The sequence below is a fragment of the Capra hircus genome, chromosome 10 (genome assembly GCF_001704415.2).
Source record: "Capra hircus breed San Clemente chromosome 10, ASM170441v1, whole genome shotgun sequence".
NCBI classification, from domain to species: domain Eukaryota; kingdom Metazoa; phylum Chordata; class Mammalia; order Artiodactyla; family Bovidae; genus Capra; species Capra hircus.
Window position 1 is genome coordinate 2,141,941 of NC_030817.1, and position 23,194 is coordinate 2,165,134.

Genomic DNA, 23,194 nt, shown 5'->3' on the forward strand with positions numbered 1-23,194 from the left:
TGGGGTGGGGGTGGTGCCACCAGCTCTCAGGTGCCTTTGGGTCTCCAGTGCCCCAGTGCCCCGCGTATGCTTCCTAGAGCTCCCCCAGCTGAAGTGGCAGTTGTTTTAGGCGTGGTGTCAGTGAACTTTTGGAGCCACAGAATGGTCCCATCTTTGCTTTCGCTGCGCTCATTTTTCTCTTTTCTTTTTTTCTGAGTAGCCTACATGGTGTTACTCGGCGGGGGAGGGCCGTGCTTAGTCTCTCAGCCATGGCTGACTCTTTGCAACCCCGGGGACTGTAGCCCACCAGGCTCCCCTGTCCATGGGGTTCTCCAGGCAGGAATACTGGAGTGGGTTGCCATGCCCTCCTCCAGGGGATTGAACCCAGGTCTCTCGCATTGCAGGTGGATTGTTTAATGTCTGAGCCACCAGGGAAGCCCAGGGCTGGGGTGGACGATAAAACAGCCAGCCTTCTTATATCCAGCACGCTGTGGGAGGGTGGGAGACTTTTCCTTCTCTTCCTCTTCTTTCTGCCTCTCATTCTATCTCGCTCAAGGGATGCACGTGCTTTGTAGCTGCTGGGTCACCCTGTGTGTGGACCTGTCACCCCCATTGTCTTTCCTCCTCAGATATTTTCCCTCCTGTGCTAGGCTGTTGATAAAAATGGGGGAGGAGCAGAATAGAACCCTTAGCAGTTTTTGTTGGATTTGCCTTCTCTCTTGAAGCTCCTGGCTGCTCTCCTGACTTTTTGCATTGATTTTAATTTCAGCTGATGGCTCATCTTCACATTCCTCTTTATTTGCGTGGTGTCTGACAGCGCTCACTTTTTTGTTCAGAGTGTAGTGTCCCAACGAAATTAACTGTGCTTCCTCCTCCACTTTGAATCCACAGAATAATTTGGCATCACTCTTTGCTGCTGCTGCTGCTGCTGCTGCTACCAAGTCGCGTCAGTCGTGTCCGACTCTGTGCGACCCCATAGGTGGCAGCCCGCTAGGTTCCTCTGTCCCTGGGATTCTCCAGGCAAGAATACTGGAGTGGGTTGCCATCACTCTTTAGACTTGCCAAATGTTATTAAAGTCGTAGATTTAGGTCGTGACTTGCAGGGGTGGGGTGGAAATCAAGTAAAACACTACTAGAGTGGTTTTCACCACAGCCAGTGTTAGTTCCCAGGCGGTTGTGATGGTCTTCGCATGGAAACAGCTGAGCTTACCCTGAAACAGCAGGCCTTAAGCTTTCAGGTATGTGTTTCTTTGGTTCCTTGAGAAAGGTGAATAGTAGGACCTGCCACCCAAAGTGACCTGGGCTGCGGCCACACTTACTTAGTGGTGTTTATTGTGAGGCTCGAAATAATCGTGTACATTTTCATGCAAAGCAGGTAAACAGAGGCTAGCAGGAAATAACTGATTTTCCTAGGGTCACAGTGAGAGGCTTCATGGATCAGGAAGACGGCCTTGTGGGATCCCCCTCACCCCCTTTTTTAAAAATTATTGCAGTGTAGTTGATTTACAGTGTTGTGTTAGTTTCTGGTGTATAGCGAAGTGATTTTATACGTAACATGTATTGGTTTTAACACTCCTTTCAGTTGCGGTTTATCACGGGATATGGCATACTGTTCCCCTGTGCTGTTACACAGGCGGGCCTTGTTCATTTTTTTTGGCCTTGCCGCACAGCTTGAGGCGATCTTAATTCCCCGACCAGGGATGGAACCTGCAGCTTCTGCAGTGGGAGCGCTGAGCAGCTACCGCAGGACAGCCAGGGGGTCCCCAGGACTAACCCTGACCCTGACCCTGACTCCTGACCCTAACCGCTGGGTGTGGTGGCCTCCCAATCCCCACTCCCGTTCCGTTCTTCTCGCGAGGCAGGAGCCCCTGAAGGGCGCTGCGAACGTCCTGGGTCTTGCCCTTGCGGGCCATCGGGTCCCCGTGTGTGGGCCCGGCAGCCCCAGTCGCCCACCATGGCTTGGGCGGCTCCTGCTGCTCCTGGCGGGCCGGTGAGGGGGCGTCTCTGAGGGGCAGGGAGCCCACCGAGCCGGCGGGGCGGGAGGCCGCGGCTGCCTCTCTGCCGTCGGATCCGCACTCATTTTCTCTGTGTCCTGTGTTTCAGGAGCCTTCACGTAAATGGGTCCAGTCATGCCTCCCAGCAAAAAGCCGGAAAGCTCAGGAATTAGCGTCTCCAGCGGGCTGAGTCAGCGTTACCGGGGCAGCAGTTTCTCCAAGGCCCTGCAGGAGGACGATGACCTCGACTTCCCCCTGCCTGACACCCGGCTAGAGGAGGGGGCCATGGAGGATGAGGAGCTGACCAACCTGAACTGGCTGCACGAGAGCAAGAACCTGCTCAAGAGCTTCGGGGACTCGGTCCTGCGCAGCGTCAGCCCGGTCCAGGACCCCGACGACGACCCGCCGCCCTCGCCCGCCCACTCCGACGTGCCCTACGACGCCAGGCAGAACCCCAACTGCAAGCCCCCCTACTCCTTCAGCTGCCTCATATTCATGGCCATCGAGGACTCGCCCACCAAGCGCCTGCCCGTCAAGGACATCTACAACTGGATCTTGGAACACTTTCCGTATTTTGCAAATGCACCTACTGGGTGGAAAAACTCAGTGAGACACAATTTGTCCTTGAATAAATGTTTTAAGAAAGTGGACAAAGAGAGGAGTCAGGTAAGCCTCGGGGGCTGGAGCTCAGGTTTTTCTTTTGGAAGTGAAACGTGTCTCCATGAAGAGAAAATGTCCAGGAGTGTGAATTTGTTGTATGGAAGTGGCCGTCACATAAACGGAGAGCGCTGTCTCATTGCATGCGTTCAGGCGGTTGTCAAGAACTTCCTTTCCCTGCGTTTGGTGTTTCTGAAGCTGGCTTGAGGGCTTCCCACTGGGGAGCAGGGTTACAAAACAGTGGTTTGCAGGCCTGATGGGTTCTTAGTATGGTCATCCTTCAGTGTGGGTGGGTCCCTTAGGTTTTCAAGACCACACAAAAGTCTGAATTCTGAGCGCAGCCATGAGGAGTGTAAATATATCTATGTAGGAAAATTGCCACCAAGGGCTAGAGAAATGTGGCATTTGTATTCTTTCTGAATATTAACTCGGAGAAAGGCTGTTGGTCTAGGATTCTGGAATAAATAGACAGTGGTGGACGTTGTACAGATGACTTGAACATCTTTATATACTGCAGGAACAAAGACCCCAAGTGCCCAGGTGACTCTTTTGAAATTCTGGGCTCTGTAAACTGTTTGGCAACTTTGAAATTCCCTGTCAGTGTGGAAAGTGGGCTGAGGGTAAGGTTCTCATTCAGGACTGGATAAACGTTTTGCTTTAAAGCCTTTAAAGCTCGACCCTTGTGGTTTGCTAAAGGAAGTTTTAATAATTTGCTTTATCTTTCTTGTATGGAATATGATGGGTAGAGTAGAAAGAGGGTGGAAAAATGTTAGAAAAATGGTGACCTAGCTTGAAGTCCTGAAAAGTAACACTCGAGCGTGCTAAGTCGCTTCAGTTGCGTCTGACTCACTGTGACCCCATGGACTGTAGCCACCAGGCTCCTCTGACCATGGGATTCTCCAGGCAAGAACCCTGGGGTGGGTTTCCAGGCCCTCCTCCAGGGGATCGTCCAGACCCAGGGATCGAACCTGCGTCTCTCGCGTTGGCCCGCGAGTTCTTTACCACTAGCGCCACCTGGGAAGCCCGGAAAGTAACGTGGCCACGACTAAAATAACTTGGCAGAGAGCCCCTCTCTCCGGTTTCCCTTGCCGTGCTCCCGGCTCTGCGGTTTCCCCGTGGCGTTCTCCGGGCTCTGGCTTCTGCGTCAGCGCTGCGGCGGTGTGCAGTGGCGGCCCACTGGCCTGTCTGTTTCTACTATTCGCTTATTTGGCTGCATCAGGTCTCAGCTGCAGGGATCCTGAGCGGGACTCGAACCCAGGCCCGCGCCTGGGGAGCTCGGAGTCTCAGCCACCGGTGAAGTCCCTGCTTTCCGTTCTTTTTGAAGTTCAGGTTCAGGCTCAGGACCACTCTTGTGTGGCTCAGCAGCTGTGCAGGCTTGGGCCTTTCATTCCTTCTGTCTCGGGGAACAGATCTGTGCTTCCAGTAGGATCTTGAGCCTGAGAAGACTCTACTTGCCCGAGTTTGCAGCTGGCTGGGCTGAAGCCCTGTTTATCCTTGCTGCCGCTGGGCGTGTTTGCCGGCAGATGCTGTTCACCCAGAGTTTGTGCTGAAGACGGGGTGGGGTGGGGTGCAGGGCCTGAGGAGGGCGTTGTCCAGGAGGAGGAAGGTGTGGACGCCAAGGAGCTTTGCTGCTGACCGGGGAGCAGGTGGCCCCTCCGTCAGCGTGCAGGAGTGAGCACGCCTGAGAGCTCTGGCCCTGCCTCCCCAGGTCCGAGTTTTCCTGTAACTGTGACCGTCGCGGGTACTGCTGTTGTCCCTAGGAGTCCGTCACGCTCTCCTCCCGTCCTTATCCCAGAAGGGGCATCGGGAGACTGACCTCCGGGCTCGACTCTGCAGAGTGTTTTCCCATCATTCCTTGAACTTAGAGAAAACTCGCTGTTTCCCTGTAAAGAACTAAGCCCGTAACCTTAAAAGCTTCCATACAGGTGGGTCCTCTGGGAAGGGAAGGTCTGGGAGAGCAGTTCCAAATCTCAGGTGGTGCTCGTGGTAAGGAACCCGCCTGCCAATGCAGGAGACGTAGGAGACTCGGGTGTGATCCCCGGGTGGGGAAGACCCCCTGGAGGAGGGCATGGCAACCCCCTCCAGTATTCTCCACGGAGAATCCCACGACAGAGGAGGCTGGCGGGCTACGGTCCTTGGGGTTGCAAAGATCAGACATGACTGAAGTGACTGAGCGCGCAGCACGGAGAAGCAGTTGCAGGGTTAGAAGGCGGAGAAGACAGCGGTGTCAGGCCCGCCAGGGTTGCACGTCCCTGCTGCTGCGACGACCGCGGCTTTTAGTTTGGTGTGAAACGATTCTGCGAGTTACCGCACGCCTGAGTCGGCGTGTTTGCTCTCACGCCAGGGCACATGAGAGTAATTTAGCAAACGCACACTCTGAAATGTTCAACAAACCCAGCTCCACGGCGAGTGGAGACGCTCAGGAGTTGTCATTCATAAGCCTGGGGCGTGACAAGTGGGTGTCCGACAGCTCCCCCCAGCACCCTACTCGCCGCCCCCACGCTGCTCTGGGAGTCCGGTTCGCCCAGGGTCTGTCGTGGCACACGCCACGCCTGTTGAAAGGGAATGGTTTCGGGGGCTTGGAGGCGGTTAATCCTGTGAAATGCAGAGTCCTGGCTCCCCGGCCGTTCGGACCTGTTCTGATGAGATGCCAGTTGGTTCTGTGACTGGGAGTTTGTTCCTGGAATTGCTGATGCTGCGAGAACAGAGTAGGGGTGTGAGCTCCCCGCTTCTCTGCACTTCCCTCTGGTTCCCCGGGGGCCAGCTGGAGGCTGCCTGGTGAGGGGCAGGCTCCTGGATACCCTTAGGCACCGGTCCCAGCCCATTCGCTTGGGGCACTCACCAGTGAGTTAGGGAAAGGCGTGTGCCCACGCTCTGCCCGGGGAAAGCCCCTCGGCCTTGCAGGTAAGCTTGTTTTTCCCAGGGGATTTTCCTTGGCTGTAGCTCCGGCGCTGAAGTTCCACTGCAGCTCAGGGGTTAAGCGCATGCCTGAATGCTGGTGAGCGGGCTGGCGGTGGTGGAAGCCTTGCGTTTGTGTGCGCGGGGTTAGCCACGCCACTCCTGCTGTCTTGTTCAAAGTGCAGGGTCACACTCAGGCCGAGACGCACGACCGTGAGCCTGCAGAATCCGGTGTGATCCTCGTCTCTGGGGGCTGGGGACTCGTGCCCTGCGGCGCAGCTGCTTGACTGGGGCTGGAGAGGGGGCACCCTGAACCACACCGGCTCACTTGGGCTCTTACACACCCACCGCTTCTCCTGATTCAGCAGAAGAGACTGAGTCAGCAGGTTTGAGGTGGGCTGGGGAAATCCGAAACTCTTCATGTGCTTCATATTTCTGATTTCAGCCAGCTTTGGGAATCCTTGAGTCAGATGCCTTTTCAGGTTCTTTCCATGCAGAGATTTCATCAAGAACATATTCTCATGAATGAGTAAGTTAGGTGTGAATAGTTTTCTTTTTTCCTGTTTTATTTCTAATGGGACTTTGAAAGATGAGGTTTTTTTTATTTTTACCCCTCCCCAATCATGGAACATTTCAGACATGTTCAGTACAGGCAGGAGTGTAGTGACTCTAACCATCACCGCCGTTGGCCACACCGGACTGAGTAGTTAACAGGGACATGTTCAGTACAGGCCGGAGCTCAGTGATTCTCTAACCATCACCGCTGTTGGCCACACTGGACTGAGTAGTTAACAGGGACATGTTCAGTACAGGCCGGAGCTCAGTGATTCTCTAACCATCACCCCCGTTGGCCACGCCGGACTGAGTAGGTAACAGGGACATGTTCAGTACAGGCCGGAGCTCAGTGATTCTCTAACCATCACCGCTGTTGGCCACACTGGACTGAGTAGTTAACAGGGACATGTTCAGTACAGGCCGGAGCTCAGTGACTCTCTAACCATCACCGCCGTTGGCCACGCCGGACTGAGTAGGTAACAGGGACATGTTCAGTACAGGCCGGAGCTCAGTGACTCTCTAACCATCACCGCCGTTGGCCACGCCGGACTGAGTAGGTAACAGGGACATGTTCAGTACAGGCCGGAGCTCAGTGACTCTCTAACCATCACCCCCGTTGGCCACGCCGGACTGAGTAGGTAACAGGGACATGTTCAGTACAGGCCGGAGCTCAGTGACTCTCTAACCATCACCGCCGTTGGCCACGCCGGACTGAGTAGGTAACAGGGACATGTTCAGTACAGGCCGGAGCTCAGTGACTCTCTAACCATCACCCCCGTTGGCCACACTGGACTGAGTAGGTAACAGGGCTGGCCTCCCTTCATTCATGTTTGCTTTTGTGTTCTTGAGTAATTTGAAGCGAATCCCCTCCGTTGTGTCGCTTTACCCGACATGCTTCCGTGTGTGTAGGAGCCGTTTCCGTAGCCGCAGTGCCAGCGCCACCTCTAACAGAATGAGCACTCCTTTGGTCTCACCAGATGCCAGGTCTGTTGTTCAGATATTCTTGACGGTTTACAAAATGTTTGTTTGAATCAGGATCCAGGCGTCGTGTAAGCGCTGCACTGGGCTCTGGGGCTTCAACCTGTTTTCATCCGCGGCGGACGCCTGGCCCCTTCCTTGTCAAATTGACCTCTCTGCATAGTACGTCTGCTTCGTTGGGGTTTCATTAAGCTTGTTCCTCTGTGCTTTGTGCGGATGCTCTGTGAAATGGAAGTGCGTGCTGAAAGGCTAGGTCCCGTTCTCGCTTGTTTGGCCCCTGGGGAGTGCTTTATAGCTGCGTCTCGTGCCTTCTCCTGTCAGGAGGGCTGCTTGAGCCAGGCCTGGGGGCGCTGAGCTTGAACTGTGGGTTCATGTAGGGTTGGCTGCTCTTCCCTCTGCAGAGTCCCCTTCAGCCTTTCATCTCGCGGTCTCGTCTGTGGGTAACCTTTGCCCAGATCAGTCAGGATAGAGGTCCAGAGTCTGGGATTCTGTTTTGAATTTCCTAACTGCAGATCTCAGTTGGAACCATAAGACTGGTGTGTACCAACCTCTCTGAGTATTTGTAAATGAGACATAGAGCACAGTTTTTTATTTTTTATAAACTGGATTATAGTGGCTCAGGTGTGTGTGTTGCTATTTCTGTGCTTTTTCTTGACTTTCCAGTTTAACGGAACATACTGTTGTCATAAGAGGGTTGATAAGGGAAACAGTGTACAGAAGTATATTTATTATATTCAGAGCTTTAGGTACAGTTTTAGCTTATAGATATAAGCAGCTTGTCTTGGTTGAAAGAGGCCTGGATTGGAAGCCAAGATACCTGGTTTGAGTTTTGATGCTGGAAATACATGGCTGCTTGGACCTCAGTTTCCTCAGCTATAGAAGCAGAAGTTTATTGTTACTTGGGGCTTCTTAACCTGGGGTCTTTGAATGTCAGAGGCTTTGCAGACAACCCGGAGTTGCTGATAACATGTCATGTGACTATGCATTTTCCTAGGCGATTTCAAGATTTTGTTCGATCACTTGTGTGGTTCTTAGTGGGATTCCTGACCCTGGAAAGGGGAAGAACCACGCGTGTTTTGTAATAACAGTAATGGACTTCAGTTCAGTTCAGTTAGTCACTTAGACTCTTTGCGACCCCATGAATCGCAGCATGCCAGGCCTCCCTGTCCATCACCAGCTCCAAGGGTTTACTCAGATTCACATCCATCCAGTCGGTGATGCCATCCAACCATCTCATCCTCTGTCGCTCCCTTTTCAGAGAACACTTTATTTGTGCTTTCCCAATATCTTATTTCTTCCTCACTACAACCCTATGAGGTAGGCCCTAATTTCATTCTTAAAATAGATAATGATTAAGCTCAGAGTGGTTAAGGGACTTGCTAGAGGTCACACAGCTAGTATGCAGCGGAACAGGAACTCACCCTAATTCCCTCCAGTTCTGAAGGACATGTGCTGACCTTAACCCCAGTGCTTGACCATGCTTCCTCAGTATAGAGGCTGATTGTTGATCTCGGGGTACTTCCTAAAAGTATGCTATGAACATCAGTTATAGAGGAATTAAAATAACTCAAATACCCTCGGAATTTACTCTGGGGTACAGGGTAGAGGAAGATAAATATAGAGAATGTTTTTGTGCTTTGAAACGGGGCCAACCTTTAAGCAGCTGGAAAGGAGTCGAGTTTGCACAAAGCGTGCAGTGCGCAGCCCCCCCAGACCCTCTGCCTCCCAGGCCCCCTCCACAGAGGTCTGGCCCAAGTCCAAAGCCCCTTATCCCTGCGTTTATGCAAATTCTCCCTCCAGTTCCCAGCTCCCTTGATGTTTGCTTTTCCATCCTGGTGGATGAAATTTCTTTTTCAGAAGCAATTTTGAAAAGGTAGCCCCTCTGACGTGGCAGCAAGCCCCTCGTATAGCAGCACCCCTGTATCACGGTTGCTCTTATTCCCTCCCCTTGGGGGTGCAGCCGCAGAATCGAGAGCATTTCCTTTTCCCATGACAGTTCCACCACACCTGTGATGGTCATTTTAGGAAGAAGAAAGGCCCTAACTATTACTGTTATTATTTTGTCAGTGGGGAGGTTGGTGGCAAATGATGCTTTCTGATTAACTCTGCAGTTCAGCCTTGTTGAGTCAGTTACTAAAAATCGGGGTAGTGTTGCGTGGTGGGACGTGTAAATATCAGATGGGGTGTGAAAGAGTCTTCAGTGGTCGTCGGGGCAGGTAACAGTCCTGTTTATCTCTGAGCTGGGGCCGCTCTGCGTAGAGCAGAGACACGGGCTCTTCTCACCAGTGCCCACTGCCCGGCAGGCTGTTTTCCATCATCCGTGCTGTAGGCTGTGTTGCCTTGGAAGGTTGAGACGTTACCAGGGTCTCTGGGGGGCCTGAAATAAACATCCTCCCATGTCACAGTTCCTGGAACAGAAATCACTTCATACCAGCAGCCTCAGGGAGGTCAAGAAATCTGTGTGCTGCCTCCGGCCCCGCTGACCTCAGTCCTGCCCATCTGATCCTCCCAGACCCTGCTGCTCCCCCCCCCCCCCGCCCCCCATCCTTCCAGGCAGAGGTGCCTTGGCTGGGGGGCGTTTCTGCTGTCTTCTCCTGCCCGCTCTTCACTCCTCATTCGTTCATTCAGCGGACTTTGAAAGCACCCGCTGCGTTCAGAGCCAGCGGCGCTTCCTGTGCGGAGAGGGCTGCGCGAGGGCGGCGCCGCGGCCCACCTGCGCGGCTCCCTGCGCGCTCGCGGAGCTCCCTGGCAGAAGCGTCCTCCCGGTGCGCGCTCCGCCTTCCCTTGGTCCCTGTCCTGTTCCTCACATCAGTGCTCTCTGGCCCGTGCGTTCCAAGAGGACCCTGCTTCTCAGGTGCGCACAGTGTCCCCTGCTACCGACCTAGATGCGGGTCTATACAGGTGTTCTGGAAAGCTTGGTTCTCCTGGATCTGAGGACCCCATTAACGTATCTGTCCAGTATTGCAGTGCAGGAGACCCTGGTTGGATCCCTGGGTCGGGAAGATCCGCTGGAGTAGGGATAGGCTACCCACTGCGGTATTCTGGCCCGGAGAATTCCGTGGACTGTATAGTCCGTGGGGTGGCAAAGAGTCGGGCAGGGCTGAGGGACGTTCACTTTCAGTATTGTTTTGCATTCTTTTAGGCAGGGCTCGGTGGTACCCAGCTATGATTGTGAGATGCTTCTTCACTGATGGACTACGTGGATATGCAACCAGCGAGACTGTTCTCAGAACCTCCCCTGTTGAGCTGCAGAGGCTCCAGGAGTCCCTCTGAAACCACGTTAGCTGCGGGATAATTCTCTGCGCTGAACAGTATAGGAATCTGGCACACCAGTCTCCTCTTTGGAAGTCGTGTGTTTTGCTTTGAGTGACGGGTTGTTGGGATTAATTCATTCCCCCTCACAGAGCCATTGAATGTCTTAACGCTCTGACGCTTTAACAACACGGTGACAGGTTTTACACTTTTTAGAAAATCCCCCCTTCTTCTCAATGGACGTTTTTTGTGGTTGAAACAGATGATGATGAATATATATATATACACATATACATTTAAAGGCTGATATAGTGTTCATCTGGATGGTGCTGTGATTACAGGCTGATCTCGTTTGTGGAGTTCAGGTGCGCAGCCCCCTTAAAGTGTAATTCTTGTTCTCCACCCCTGTCGCGGGTAACTTGCTTGTTGCTCCTCTCAGTGAATATGTGCAGCCACCCTGTAAGGATGCTTCCTTCTTCCTCATCGTCCTGCCGTCCTGCAGTCCTCCCTCCCTTCCTCCGTTTCCTTCCTTCCCTCCCTCCGCTGTTCCTAGCTCGGCACGCTGGCTGGCTTTCTCCAGTTGTGATGCGTGGCCTTGGGCTCCATGGCTCCGTGCATGTGGGATCCTAATTCCCCAGCCAGGAATCAAACCCACGTCCCCTTCTTTGGAAAGTAGATTCTTAACCACTAGGCCAGGGAGGTTCCCAGCCGAGTAAGAATTCTCCCCTGGCTACATTCGCTTTAACACTTGCTTAAAGGGGCTTCCCTGGTGGCTCAGACAGTGAAGAACCTGCCTGCACTGCAGGAAACCCAGGTACAGTCCCCGGGCTGGGAACATCCCCTGAAGAAGGGGATGGCAACCCACTGTAGTATTCTTGCCTGGAGAATGGGAATCTCCGTGGACAGAGGAAACTCGTGGGCTGCAGCCCATGGGGTCACACAGAGTTAGACACAACTGAGTGATTAATGCTTTCTCTTTCTGGCTTCACAGTGTTCAGACAGTTGAAATTCACTCTTGTCGCTCCTTATAGAATGCCTCTGCCTTCGTAGGGCAACAGTGTTTCACTGCCTGTAATTTCAGGGACTCTGAGCACTTTTTACTTATTGGTTTATTCAGTAGCATTATTTGGTAATTTCAAAGGTTAAAGTAAAAGCTGAGATTTGGTTCTTGCCTTTTAGAAGTTTACATTCCAGTGAAATAGGACACATTATACAAATACAGACTTAAAAACGTGTGAACTGTTGCAGGTGCGAGAAGAGTCCCAGCTTGGTGAGTGAGGTCAGTCAGGGAGACTTTGCTTCCCCAGAGAGGGGCACTTGGAGCTGAGATAAATAGTAATGGGCAGGTTTTGAATAGTCTTTCTGCAGGGCGGGACACTTGAATAAATAGTTAACAAAGCATGAATGGACATGAGACCTCCAAGGACGGATTAGTTAGGTCGAGGTTTGGCTGTTTCTATTAAAAGATGCTTGCTCCTTGGAAGAAAAGCTATGACCAACCTAGACAGCATATTAAAAAGCATAGACATAACTTTGCCAACAAAGGTCTGTCTAGTCAAAGCTATAGTTTTTCCAGTGGTCATGTATGGATGTGAGAGTTGGACTGTGAAGAAAGCTGAGAAGAATTGATGCTTTTGAACTGTGGTGTTGGAGAAGATCCTTGAGAGTCCCTTGGACTGCAAGGAGATCCAACCAGTCCATCCTAAAGGAAATCAGTCCTGGGTGTTCATTCGAAGGACTGATGCTGAAGCTGAAGCTGAAGCTCCATTATTTTGGCCGCCTGATGCAGAGAGCTGACTCATTGGAAAAGACCCTGATGCTGGGAAAGATTGAGGGCAGGAGGAGAAGGGGACGACGGAGGATGAGATGGTTGGATGGCATCACCGACTCCATGGACATGAGTTTGAGCAAACTCTGGGAGTTGGTGATGGACAGGGAGGCCTGGCGTGCTGCAGTCCATGGGGTCGCAAAGAGTCGGGACACGACTGAGCGACTGAACTGATTATAAACAGGAACTCCAAAAACTGGTGAACTGAACAAGCTAGAAGTGCACTGCTTTGCCACACAGAGCAGGTCTTGAGGGAGTGGACAGAAGCCCACATCCCGTCTGCCTTTCCCCTCTGCTGTTCTCAGTGCCCCGCTCGCCTCTGTTCTCACAGGCTGCTCCTGGTCTAAGTGGCGTCTGCTGGTCGTTCTCATTTCAGGAAGCAGAAAAGGGTATGCAGGGAGAGACAGAGGGAGTCCCGCTGAGTTACCAGTTTCAAGGAGCTTTCCAGAAACAGTCTCCCGACACTCTGCTTTCATCTTGTTGGCTAGCTCCTGGCCACATGACTCCTGTCGGCAGCAAAGACGGCTGGGAAACGTAGTCTTTTAGCTGAGGCCATTGATAGCGCAAGTGAAATGCTGATTCTGTTACTAAGCAAGCATGAGGCTTTCTGCCACAGAGGTCCGGACGGTCTCGGGGATGAATGTTGCTGGGCCTAAAGGATATGTTGGAACAGGGTCAGAGAAGAGGAGAGGAATGGGTGATCAGAAAGGTCGTGTAAATAAGTATGAAGAATTGCTGGAGAGGGTAGCATGCTACAGGGAAAACTGTGAATTGTTTCAGTAATGTAAGTAGAGCGGAGATGATGACCCGGTTTTCAGACATTCCGTTCATCGGGGTTTTGCTTCCAGATATTCTAGTTATATCGCGCTTACTATCTTCAGAAGCAACAGCTTGATCGAGGTGAAGATGCAGTCATGTGCCGGGTGTGATAAGGAGAAAAGCAGGGGAGATACATGGCTGAAGGTAGGGAGGGGGGTAAAGTAGTTCTTTTGATGATAGCTGGATGGTTTGCTATGCGAGGTTACCGACAGTTTCACAAAGAGAATGGAGCCTTTGATGTGTGTGTGTGCGCGCATGTGTGTGTGTGTGTGTGTGCACGTGCATGTGTGTTGTGGCGCTGTTTGAGTACTTTTGCTTGTGAACTTAGCAGGAGACCAGTAAACATGGGCAGAGTGACCGCTGCTTCTCGGGGAAGAGGCTTTCCAACTCCCCTTCCTCTTTCCCTCGCGTCCCCGTGGGCAGTGTCGGGCGCGCTCCGGGGCCGGTGAGTTAGAGGCGAGTGTTGCCTTCCCTGGGGCTCTGCGCAGGGTCTCACACAAAGTGGTGACTGTCATCCTCAGGGGACGGGGCCCATAAATGACTTCACTGGTGTCAGGAAACAGCTAGCGGAGCGTTCAGACACACGTGCTTCGCGTTTAGGAGAGAGGATGAAGTCATGTGAGCGCTGAGTCCAGCCGTGGTTGTCGTGGAAGGAGAACAGAAACACAGCCAGGCTCCTGGCATTAGCGGGCAGGCAGTGTGGCTCAGGGCTGGGGCACAGTCTCGCTCACGACGCCCGGAGTGCCCCTAGAATGTTGCATTCCTTCTAGAATCTTCCGCAGGCGCAGCCATGCAAAGCGAGAAGCTGCATTCCCAGCCACACTTCTGAGACGCTACGGAAGCCTTACTCTGCACAGTGACAGTTAGACTCTGCGCTTACAAACAAGGCTTTCCTGGTGGCTCAGTGGTAAAGAATCCGCCTGCCGGTGTAGGAGGTGCAAATTCGATCCTTGAGTCAGGAAGATCCCCCCGGAGAAGGAAATAGCAACCCACTCCCGTATTCTTGCTGGGAAATTCCTTGGACAGAGGAGCCTGGCGGGCTGCGGGCTCCTCTGTCCATGGGGTCGCAGAAGAGTCGAACACGGCTTAGTGACTAAACGGCAACGGCAACTCGGAAAGAGAAGTAGCGTCGGTCATCTCAGAAGTATTTTCAGCAGAGTTCAGCCATGCCGTACGTGTTTGCGATGTGCAGGCGCCGTTCTGGGTGCCGGGGATACATCGATGACCTGTGATGCATTGTCCCTCGTATTTCCCTGGATCGCCCACGTCGTGGGGGCAGAGAGGGTGACAGGGCGGGCTGCGTTTAACAGTAGAGCCGTGCGTGGACACACGTAGGTAGCGATGATACCTGCAGTGACGACAAACGGGAGATTGGCCTCGAGGGGCTGGCGAGGCGAGCAGGAGGCTTCCTGCGGGAGCTGACCGGGCCGGCCTCGGGTGGCAGGAGAGACGCAGGAAAGAGAGCACATGCAGAGGCCCTGGCAGCGGCTTGAAGTGCTCAGGGGCCTGAAGGGAGGCCTGTAGGGGTGTGTCAGGGAGCGGGGATCAAGTGTTTAAGGGACAGGGCAGGGAGCGTCTGCTTGGGGCTTGTTCTCTGGTGCAGGTTAGAGGTGATGGAAACGATGCTGCCTTGGACCAGCCGTGGGGTGTGCCGATGAAGGCCTGTGTGCAAATGTGGTTTGGGAAGTGGGCGGCGTGGCTGGAGCCAGAAATACTGTTTTGACCATGTTGAATTTGAGATGGCTTTTGAACACCTAGGTGGAGCTCTCAAGTCAGAAGTTTGATAACATGAGTTTCAAGCTCGCTGGAGAAGTCGGAGTCGAGGTATAAATCTGGGACGCGTTAGCGCTTATTTGGTGAAAACTAAAGAGGATTTCTGGATTACCTCTCCTTTAGAGAGGAGCTGAAATCAAGCCTCTATTTTAGTTCTGTTGGAAATTTTATTTCCATTACTGTTTGACTAGAGAATTCAATTGGGGATGTAGTCAGCCTGGTGAATAAAAACCAAAGAGGTTTATGTTTAGAGGGAGAAGTTCAGAATTATTTAAAAAACAGCTTAACTGTCGTTACGGTAGTTACTGCCTGCAGTTTCACAGGCAGCAGAGGATGTAACCTCCAAATGAGCGTGGGGCCAGGGACATCTCTGATTTGCTGAGAGAAACGCACTCTGGTGACCATTCCTTTTTAGCCCCTGACCAGCTGGCTCAGTGGAAAAGAATCTGCCTACCAGTGTGGGAGATAAGGAGACTCGGGGTCCACCCCGGGGTCGGGAAGATCCCCTGGAGGAGGAAATGGCAGCCCACTCCAGTATTCGCGCCTGGAGAACCCCGTGGACAGAGGGGCCTGGAGTGGAGAGAGGGGCTGGGGTACCGCCAGCTTCCTTTGTCCATGGGGTCGAAAGAGTTAGACACGTCTTACCCACTAACCCACCACCCCTACACCTAACCCGTGACTTCTGCGAGTTCCCTGCCATCTGGTCCCAGGCTCGAGAGCGGGGTTTTTCTTGTATACGTGTCTCCAAGCAGCGAGATTTGTGGTCGATCTGGAAAGTCAGCAGTTGCTTCCGTGACAGAGTTGGTGGTGTGGAGGCTCCGCTGCTTTCAGGGGATGGACAGGCTGACTAGACTGGCCTTGATGCGTGGCAGGGAGCCCTGTAACATCGGGCGGCCCGTGCCGGCCCCGCCGGTGTAAAATCAGCCTTGCTTTTAGAAGAGATCACTGCCCTTCCGGCTTGCAGAAGGAAGGGCTTACCAAGGTAATAAATCAGACAGAAGTAGCTGCTGTCAGTCGAAATAGATTCTAAGAGAGATCTCCTGCTGGTGGAATTTATTTAGCTTCGCTTAAAGGAGAATGTGCTCATCAGGGTACATTTGGTTGCAAGGAAAAGAAAGTCACCCAAGTTGCCTTAAGAAAAGGATGCTGGCCCAAGGCCTCAGCAGCGGTTCCTTGGACTGGTGGTGACGGGCGGTAAAGCGCGTCTGGGGGCCATGGCGATTCGTGCTGCTCCCTCCGTGCCCATGGGGCTGCTCATCCGCGCCGTTGCGGTCTCCTCATGAGCCTGGCTTCCTCCGTGTGGCCCTTGACTCCAGGTCTTCACACCCCTGGCTCGCCGAGGCAGCGCCCGGGTGCTTGGCGCCAGCCCTTGTGATGGGAGGGCCCCAGTGCCCCTCGGAGTCGGCTCCACCGCCCCCGCGCAGCCTTTGTCGTTATTTTAGACGCACAGACCCGCGCTCCCTGCATCACACGTTCGGCCCTGGTCCCAGCAGGGGCAGGGTCCCCCCGGGTCAAGACAGCAGTTGGGGCCATCCCTTAATCTGGAATGAGGCGTGGGCTTGGACTGGGGCTTCAAATGTGCCTGCAACAAAAAAGTTATTTGGAAAGACTCTGGTCTTTGGAAACAATTTTTTTAGAGATTTTTTTTTTTTTAATGTGAACCATTTTCAAAGTCTTCATTGAATTTGTTACAAAATCACTTCTGTTTTTTATGTTTTGGCTTTCTTGGCTGCAAGGTGTGTGGGACCCTACCTCCCCAACCTGGGACCTGATGCAGACTCCCTGTATTGGTAGGCAGAGTCTTAACCACGGGACCGCCAGGAAAGTCCCGGAGGAAAACAATGAGTAACTTTGGAGTCTTCTGTGAGTCCTGCTTCCTGTGTGTCCTCTCAGCCTCTTTCTCCCAGATAACAGATTTTCACACCAAGGAACTCGGGGGCCGTCTCGAGCCTCCCTTTGTTCCGGTCTCTGGTGATGAGTTCATCTTTCTCGCGTTTTGTTCCCATAGGTTTGGGGCTGTGATTCTCAAACTAACAGTTTTCCTTGGTGGCTACTTCCTGCTGCCAGCTGCCCTCAGATTGCTTGTGATCACAGGGTTGAGTGGTTACCAGAAGTGATGACTTGTAGCCTCCGGTTGCAGACAGGAGTGAATGTCTGGCGTCCGACACACGTTGTCTTGATTCTCCAGAGCAAGGGATGGGGAAAGGAGCCTTGCTAGTAACCATTGTGTACTGGCCCCTGTCATCACATTGAGATGTCCAAAATGGGGAAAAAAATGTAATTACTTCCTGCCAGGGACTGGAGATGATGAAACTCTGGTGGAATGGACTGGGCAGAGGTAGAGAGGGACCAGGGCCAAGGGACTGGAAGTCCAGTGGCCAGGATGGCATGCTTAGGGGATCCAGAGGAGAAGAGGGTCCCTGGGCTTAGCAGAGCCGTGGGAGAGATCCTGGAGAAGAGATGGGATTTTGTTAGCTGGGTGGCCAGGGCTCTGGCTGGTGACAGGGAGAGAGGAGGTCACTGGAGTCTGTAGGGTTGACTTGGACGTGGGGATGGGGATGCATATGGTGGAAAACTGGGTTTGAAAATGGGACTGACATGTCCACCTGTCTGGTTGGGAGTTGTTTGTGATTGTGTGAGGCATTGTATCCATGAGCGTGTAGCTTTCCAACAACTGAACAGTGGACACTTGGTTCGCTTTGCAAGTGGGGAGACTGAGGCTCAAAGAAATTCATCGGCTTGCTAAGTGGCCCAGCCAGATGTTTAACCAAGATCTGGGATTTCTGCTTTCCTCCACCCCACTTGGCTGAAGCAAAGGGCTCCTGTAAGATAGAGAGAAGGTTTGCAAGGTTTTAGTTGAGCTGGACTTTGGGTGTTGAGTGCCATGCTGAGAAGTCTAGACTTTTCTTATAAGGCAGGGGGCAACCCTTAGACATTTCTGAGAAAACGCATGGCATATACAAATAAAAAAGTGAAAGTGAAGTCGCCCAGTCACGTCCTACTCTTTGCAACCCCACAGATTGTAGCCCACAGAATTTTCCAGGCAGGAGTACTGGAGTGGGTTGTCATTTCCTTCTCCGGGGGATCTTCCTGACCCAGGGGTCAAACCTGGGGCTCCCACTTTGCAGGCAGAGGCTTCACCTCTGAGCCACCAGGGAAGCCTGCAAAGCAGGAGGCAAGCCACTCTTGTCTTCAGGGTTTCTGCAGCAGCCCTGTCCTCCAGAGCAGGACTTTCTGGTGCTGGAAATTTATGGAGAAAAAGACCGTGGCCAGCACTGACCGATTTTCCATAGATTTAGCTAGCTTGGACCCAGTTTGTAAACAAACAGGTCAGACAGTCTCCAGCTTATTTTTTAAGTGTTTTGCCCTTATTTTTATTTAGTGATTCTGTTTTCACTGGCTGCTGCCTTTGCCTGTTGGTGCCTTCACTTCCTATGAATGACTTGGCCACGATGGAATTCATAGTTTAGAGGGGAGTGGAGTGAGTGACCCACACCCTCTACTGCTCTGGGGATTTGATCATTTTTTGGTGTCGAACGCATTTTTCCCTCTTTGGGTTTCACGTGGTAACATCTTTTCCCCTTGGGCATTGTCAGTAAGCACAGTAAGATTAACCTTTTAGTACTACCTTCTTGGCACGATGGACTGGTTTCGTGGAAGACAATTTTTCCACAGATTGGAGTCGGGGGATGGTTTCGGGATGATTCAAACAGGTTGCATTTATGGTGAATTTTATTTCGATTTTATAGCATCAGCTCCACCTCAGATCATCAGGCATTAAGTCCCAGAGATGGGGACCCCTGACATAGGTGGTTTACTTTATTCCTTTGTTCTTGTACCACCTTGAGTTCTTGGAATGTGGAGAGAATTGTGCTCGACGCTGTGGGGGACACAGAGGTGTGAGCCTGGGTCCTCGGGTCGGTTAGTCGGGTCAGTCGCTCGGTCTGACTGTTTGCGGACCCGTGGACTGCAGCGCGCCGGTCCTCGGGGGACACCCTGATGCCTCCCACCGTCCCTATGTCTGGCTCTGTGAATCTCAGGGCCCTCTGTTTCTGAGGCGTCCCTGAGCCCTTCTGTTCTCAGCTCCATACCCCGTCAGCTGCACGTGTCCTTTGACTTTGCCTCCTTCCTGGCTCCGAGGCCCCAGGAGCTGTAACCCCAGCCGCTGATCTTTCTTGTTTGCCGGGTCGTGCAGGAGCCCCTAGTCCCTTCCCACCTGCCATCCTCGAAAGTCCCATCTACACAGGGCTGCCAGCGGGCTCATTAATTCACAGCCCTGCAGCGGCTCCTATTACCTGGATGGCTTGTCTCAGAGTGTGGCTCTGACCACCGACCTAGAGTGATCTAGGGTGTTGATGAGAAATGCACTTTTCTGAACTTGAGCCCAGACTTCCTGAGCATTTCTGGTGGTGCTGTCTAGGAAGCCGCGTTTAAGCACGCTCCCCAAGTGAGTCTTGAAAATTTGAGAAGCAGCATTTAGAGGAATAAGATCAAACGCTTCAGGTGGGCTTATAAAGTCTGCCTTGCTTATACTTATGTTACGGAGGGCTAGCACTGTAGTCTAGTGGCCCTGAGCACGCAGTGTAACCATCGTGGGGGCCGACACCATACTTAGCGTTAACACTCAGCCTGTCTTCTTTCCTCTGAACTCCATCTGCCCCTTCTCACCACCCCCGCCCCCACCTCAGTGTTTTAAAGCAAGTCTCGGGCAGCAAATCATCGTCTCTCCAGATATTTCAGAATATATCTCTAAATGAACTCTCAAACTCACGGAAACACACTCCTCTCCCCAAAACCATTATCACTCCTAAAACCAAATTAACCAAGATTCTTTACTGTATCTAAGAAAGTGAAAGTCGCTCAGTCATGTCTGACTCTTTGTGACCCCATGGACTATACAGTCCCTGGAATTCTCCAGGCCAGAACACGGGGGTGGGTGGCCTTTCCCTTCTCCAGGGGATCTTCCCAACCCAGGGATCAAACCTAGGTCTCCCGCATTGCAGGTGGATTCTTGACCATCTGAGCCACCAGGGAAGCTGCAATTCAGTTACATATATTTTCATCTTATTTTCCATTATAGGTTTTTATAAGATATTGAACACGGTTTTCTGTGGTGTATGTAGGACCTTGTTTCTTTTATACACGGTCATGTGTGTTTGCTAGACCCAACTCCTGATGTATCCCTGCCCATCTTCCTTTCCCCCTTTGGTAACTGTTAGTTTGCTTTCTATGCCTGTGAGTCCGTTTCTGTTTTGTGAATAATTTATATTATTTTTTAGATCCCACATATAAGCGATATTTGTATATCATATATTTGTCTTTGTCTAACTTCACTTAGTATGGTATTCTTTAGGTCTGTCCATATTGCTGTAAATGACAATATTTCATTCTTTTTTTGGCATATATATATGTATATATATATGAAAGTGAAAGTCAGTCATGTCTGACTCTTTGCGACCCCATGGACTATACAGTCCATGAGGTTCTCCAGGCTAGAACACTGGAGTGGGTAGCCTTTCCCTTCTCCAGGGGATCTTCCCAACCCAGAGATGGAATCGGGGTCTCCCTCATTGCAGGCAGATTCTTTGCCAGCTGAACCACAAGTGAAGTCCAAGAATACTGGGGCGGATGGCCTATCCCTTCTTCAGCGGATCTTCCTGATCCAGGAATTGAACTGGGTTTTTTGCAGGAATTCTGTGCCAGCTGAGCTGCTAGGGAAGCCCGTGTGTGTGTGTGTGTGTGTGTGTGTGTGTGTACACACACGTGCGTAATTATATATTATATAGCACATCTTCTTTAACCATTCACCTGTTAATGGGCACAGGTTCCTTCTGTGTCTTGGCTGCTGTGAGCGTTGGGGTACATGTATCTTTCCCGATTTGAGTCTTTGTGTTTTCTGGATACACGCCCAGGAATGAGTTGCTGGTATCTCTGGTTTTAGTTTTTATTAAGGAGCCTCTGTGCAGTTTCCCCCATAGTTTGTGGTGGTTTTATTGAAATACCTTACAAGAAAATGGACGAGGGGGAAGCCACAAATTCAAATATTTTAAGATAAATTTAGGTTTATGTTTTTTAAAGTTTTGAATATTCACTGCTAAAAAGGTTTGTGTTCCCTGTATGAGTAGCTTTCTCTCGTTAGGAAGAACGCTACTTTCAGCTTTTTGGGTTTTTTTCAGCCCTTTGTAAGACTATGGGCTTGTCCAGACAGCTGCTGCTGTCTTCTTTCAGTGGCCAAGAGTTGCCACCCTCTCGTCCAGAATTATCAAAAGGGAGCCAGTCTTAGTACTAACGTGCTGATGAAGAAGTGTTTTACAGTTGGGAGAGAAAGAGGTGGTTCGTGCGGTATGGGAGAGTTGACCCCTGCCCTGTGGAAGTGCTGAGTTGTGGATGACACCCCATAGTCTGGCACTTTCGTTAAAGCCCAGATTTTCTTTGCTGTTGCTGTTCCCTAAATTCTTTGATAGAGATCTCTTCACGGGGATCCTAGAAGATGACAGTGGTTTTATGGAAGAGTCTCAGGTCCCAGTACAAGTGGCTTGCCGGAAGCTCAGTCTGGTCCCAGAGCCCAGACCTGCAGCTCCTCACTCTGTACCATCTCTTTGCTTCGCTCTTTCCTCAGGACTCTATTAACTGGAAATGGACATGAGCTTGAGCTGTTATTACATGGGACTTATTTTCCTTTGTGTGTCTTATCACTGAATGTACTGAAATTTTCTGTAAGTGATTTATCATTTTGGTTTGTGACCTTTGAAAATACGCTCAGGCCTATCCCATGTTTGTTTCATCAGTTACTCAGAATGCCCTTGAACTTTATTCTGACACAGTCTGTGGACCCTGTTTTGAGTTACTTGCTCATTAGTATTGTAGCCATCAGTACAATCCACCCAGATCTTTCCTGGTGAGCTGGGACCTGTTTGTTGATACATGCATTACGCGTCGAGACGCAGAATGCCCGGGAGCAGTGAGAAGTGGAATCAGAGGACTGTGGGAGGTTTTTTTACTTATCCATCTCAACCCTGCTGTCATTCTCTCTGGTTTGTTAACTTATTTTACAGGTTTTTCCTCCCTCCTTAGAGGCCAGTTTATGTTGAGAGGAGGTGTTCCTCTGAAATAATGCAAATGAGTTAGAATGTAATGGGACCACTCCTGTATGCCGGGAACTTTCTCATAACGCATTCATTCGTTCAGCAGCTGCTGATGCCATGTTCATAAACAGACTGTGTGCCAGGCACCAGGAAAACAGGGATGACTCCAGTCTGGAGGGAGAGATGAGCGTATAAAGACACACGTGCCCTCGGTGGTATATGCCGTCCACACACGGCGGAGAGCGGGGAGGGGTGCAGCTTGGCTCCTGCGTGTCAGTGAGTAGAGGATCTGGTGCATGGAGAGGGTTCATAAGAAGCTCGGCCGACACGCAGAGCACGGAGGTGGTGTCTGAGAGTTACCTGGGGCCCTACCAGCTCCGCGACCCGAGCGCCTGCCTCACTCTGGACCTGAGGCTTCTGCACTCAGTGGCCTTTCTCCTGGGTCCCCGCTGTGTGTGTCCCTCATGTTGTCACTCATCTGTCGTTTGAGTTGGCCTGGATCCATGGTTCCCAAGCCACTTGCCCCAGAAGACTCTCTTTTGTGTTTTGCTGTTGTTGTTTGTTTGGTTTTTTAGCCACACTGCACAGCATGTATGATCTTAGTTGCCTGACAAGGAATCGAACCCGTGCTCCCTGCATTGAAAGCGCTGAGTCTCAAACCCTGAACCGTCAGAGAAGTCCGCTTCTGTGTGTTGTCTGTGTCTTTTTTATTTTCCTGGAAGACTCTGTCATCCTCCCCGTCCCGTGCTTTTATCAGACACGCAGGTTGACGGCCAGTCCCGGTTGCTGCCCTGGGTTGAGGATGAGCACTTGTACCCACAGCGCAGGAGCGTACACGGCCTGTGGTGCATAAACGTGTGCCTCTGGGAGGCTTGAGGAGGTGCTGGGAGGCAGCCCTGCCCACATAGGGCTCCCTCTGCAGGAGACTCTTCCCACAAGGGAGCCTTGGGCCTGGGATGCATGTAACCCGCAAGCCCTTGCTCCCGGCCAGATCAGAGCTGGGCAATGTCTCCTAGACCGAGACCACCCAGCTGTGCTGAGCCACTCCTTGGGGCTCTCATTCCTGCCAGCATCTCAGAGTTGGCCCTTAGGACCTGATCTTCTGAGCTCTCCCGCAGGGCTCTGGGAGCCCAGGATAGAGAACGGCAGCTCCCAGTTTTCCTGCGGAGGCGGGTTCTCAGTGTGTGCAGGGCTTCACACCCCTGTGTACCTCCCCAGATCGCTTAGGACAGGCGTGTCCACGTGGGGCTGACGACTTCCTTCCCTCTGCACGTTTCTCTTGACGATCGATCCTGTCTCCTTTATCAGAGAGCATCTCACGCGCTCCCACGGTGTCGGGGGCGTGATGTGCACGTGTTGGCTCCTTCGTCTTCCTC

The 23,194-nt window shown here is 52.0% G+C and overlaps 1 protein-coding gene across 4 annotated transcripts in view; it reads left to right on the top strand.

Moving 5' to 3' along the window:
* FOXN3 (forkhead box N3) overlaps positions 1-23,194 on the top strand; it is a 448,726-nt gene that overhangs the window by 189,123 nt on the left and 236,409 nt on the right. For all 4 annotated transcript variants that reach the window (XM_018053854.1, XM_018053856.1, XM_018053855.1 and 1 more), the window contains one exon: positions 2,083-2,639. In XM_018053854.1, the coding sequence (XP_017909343.1) occupies positions 2,097-2,639 (543 nt within the window). In that variant the 5' untranslated portion in view covers positions 2,083-2,096. The remainder of the gene's footprint in view (positions 1-2,082; positions 2,640-23,194) is intronic.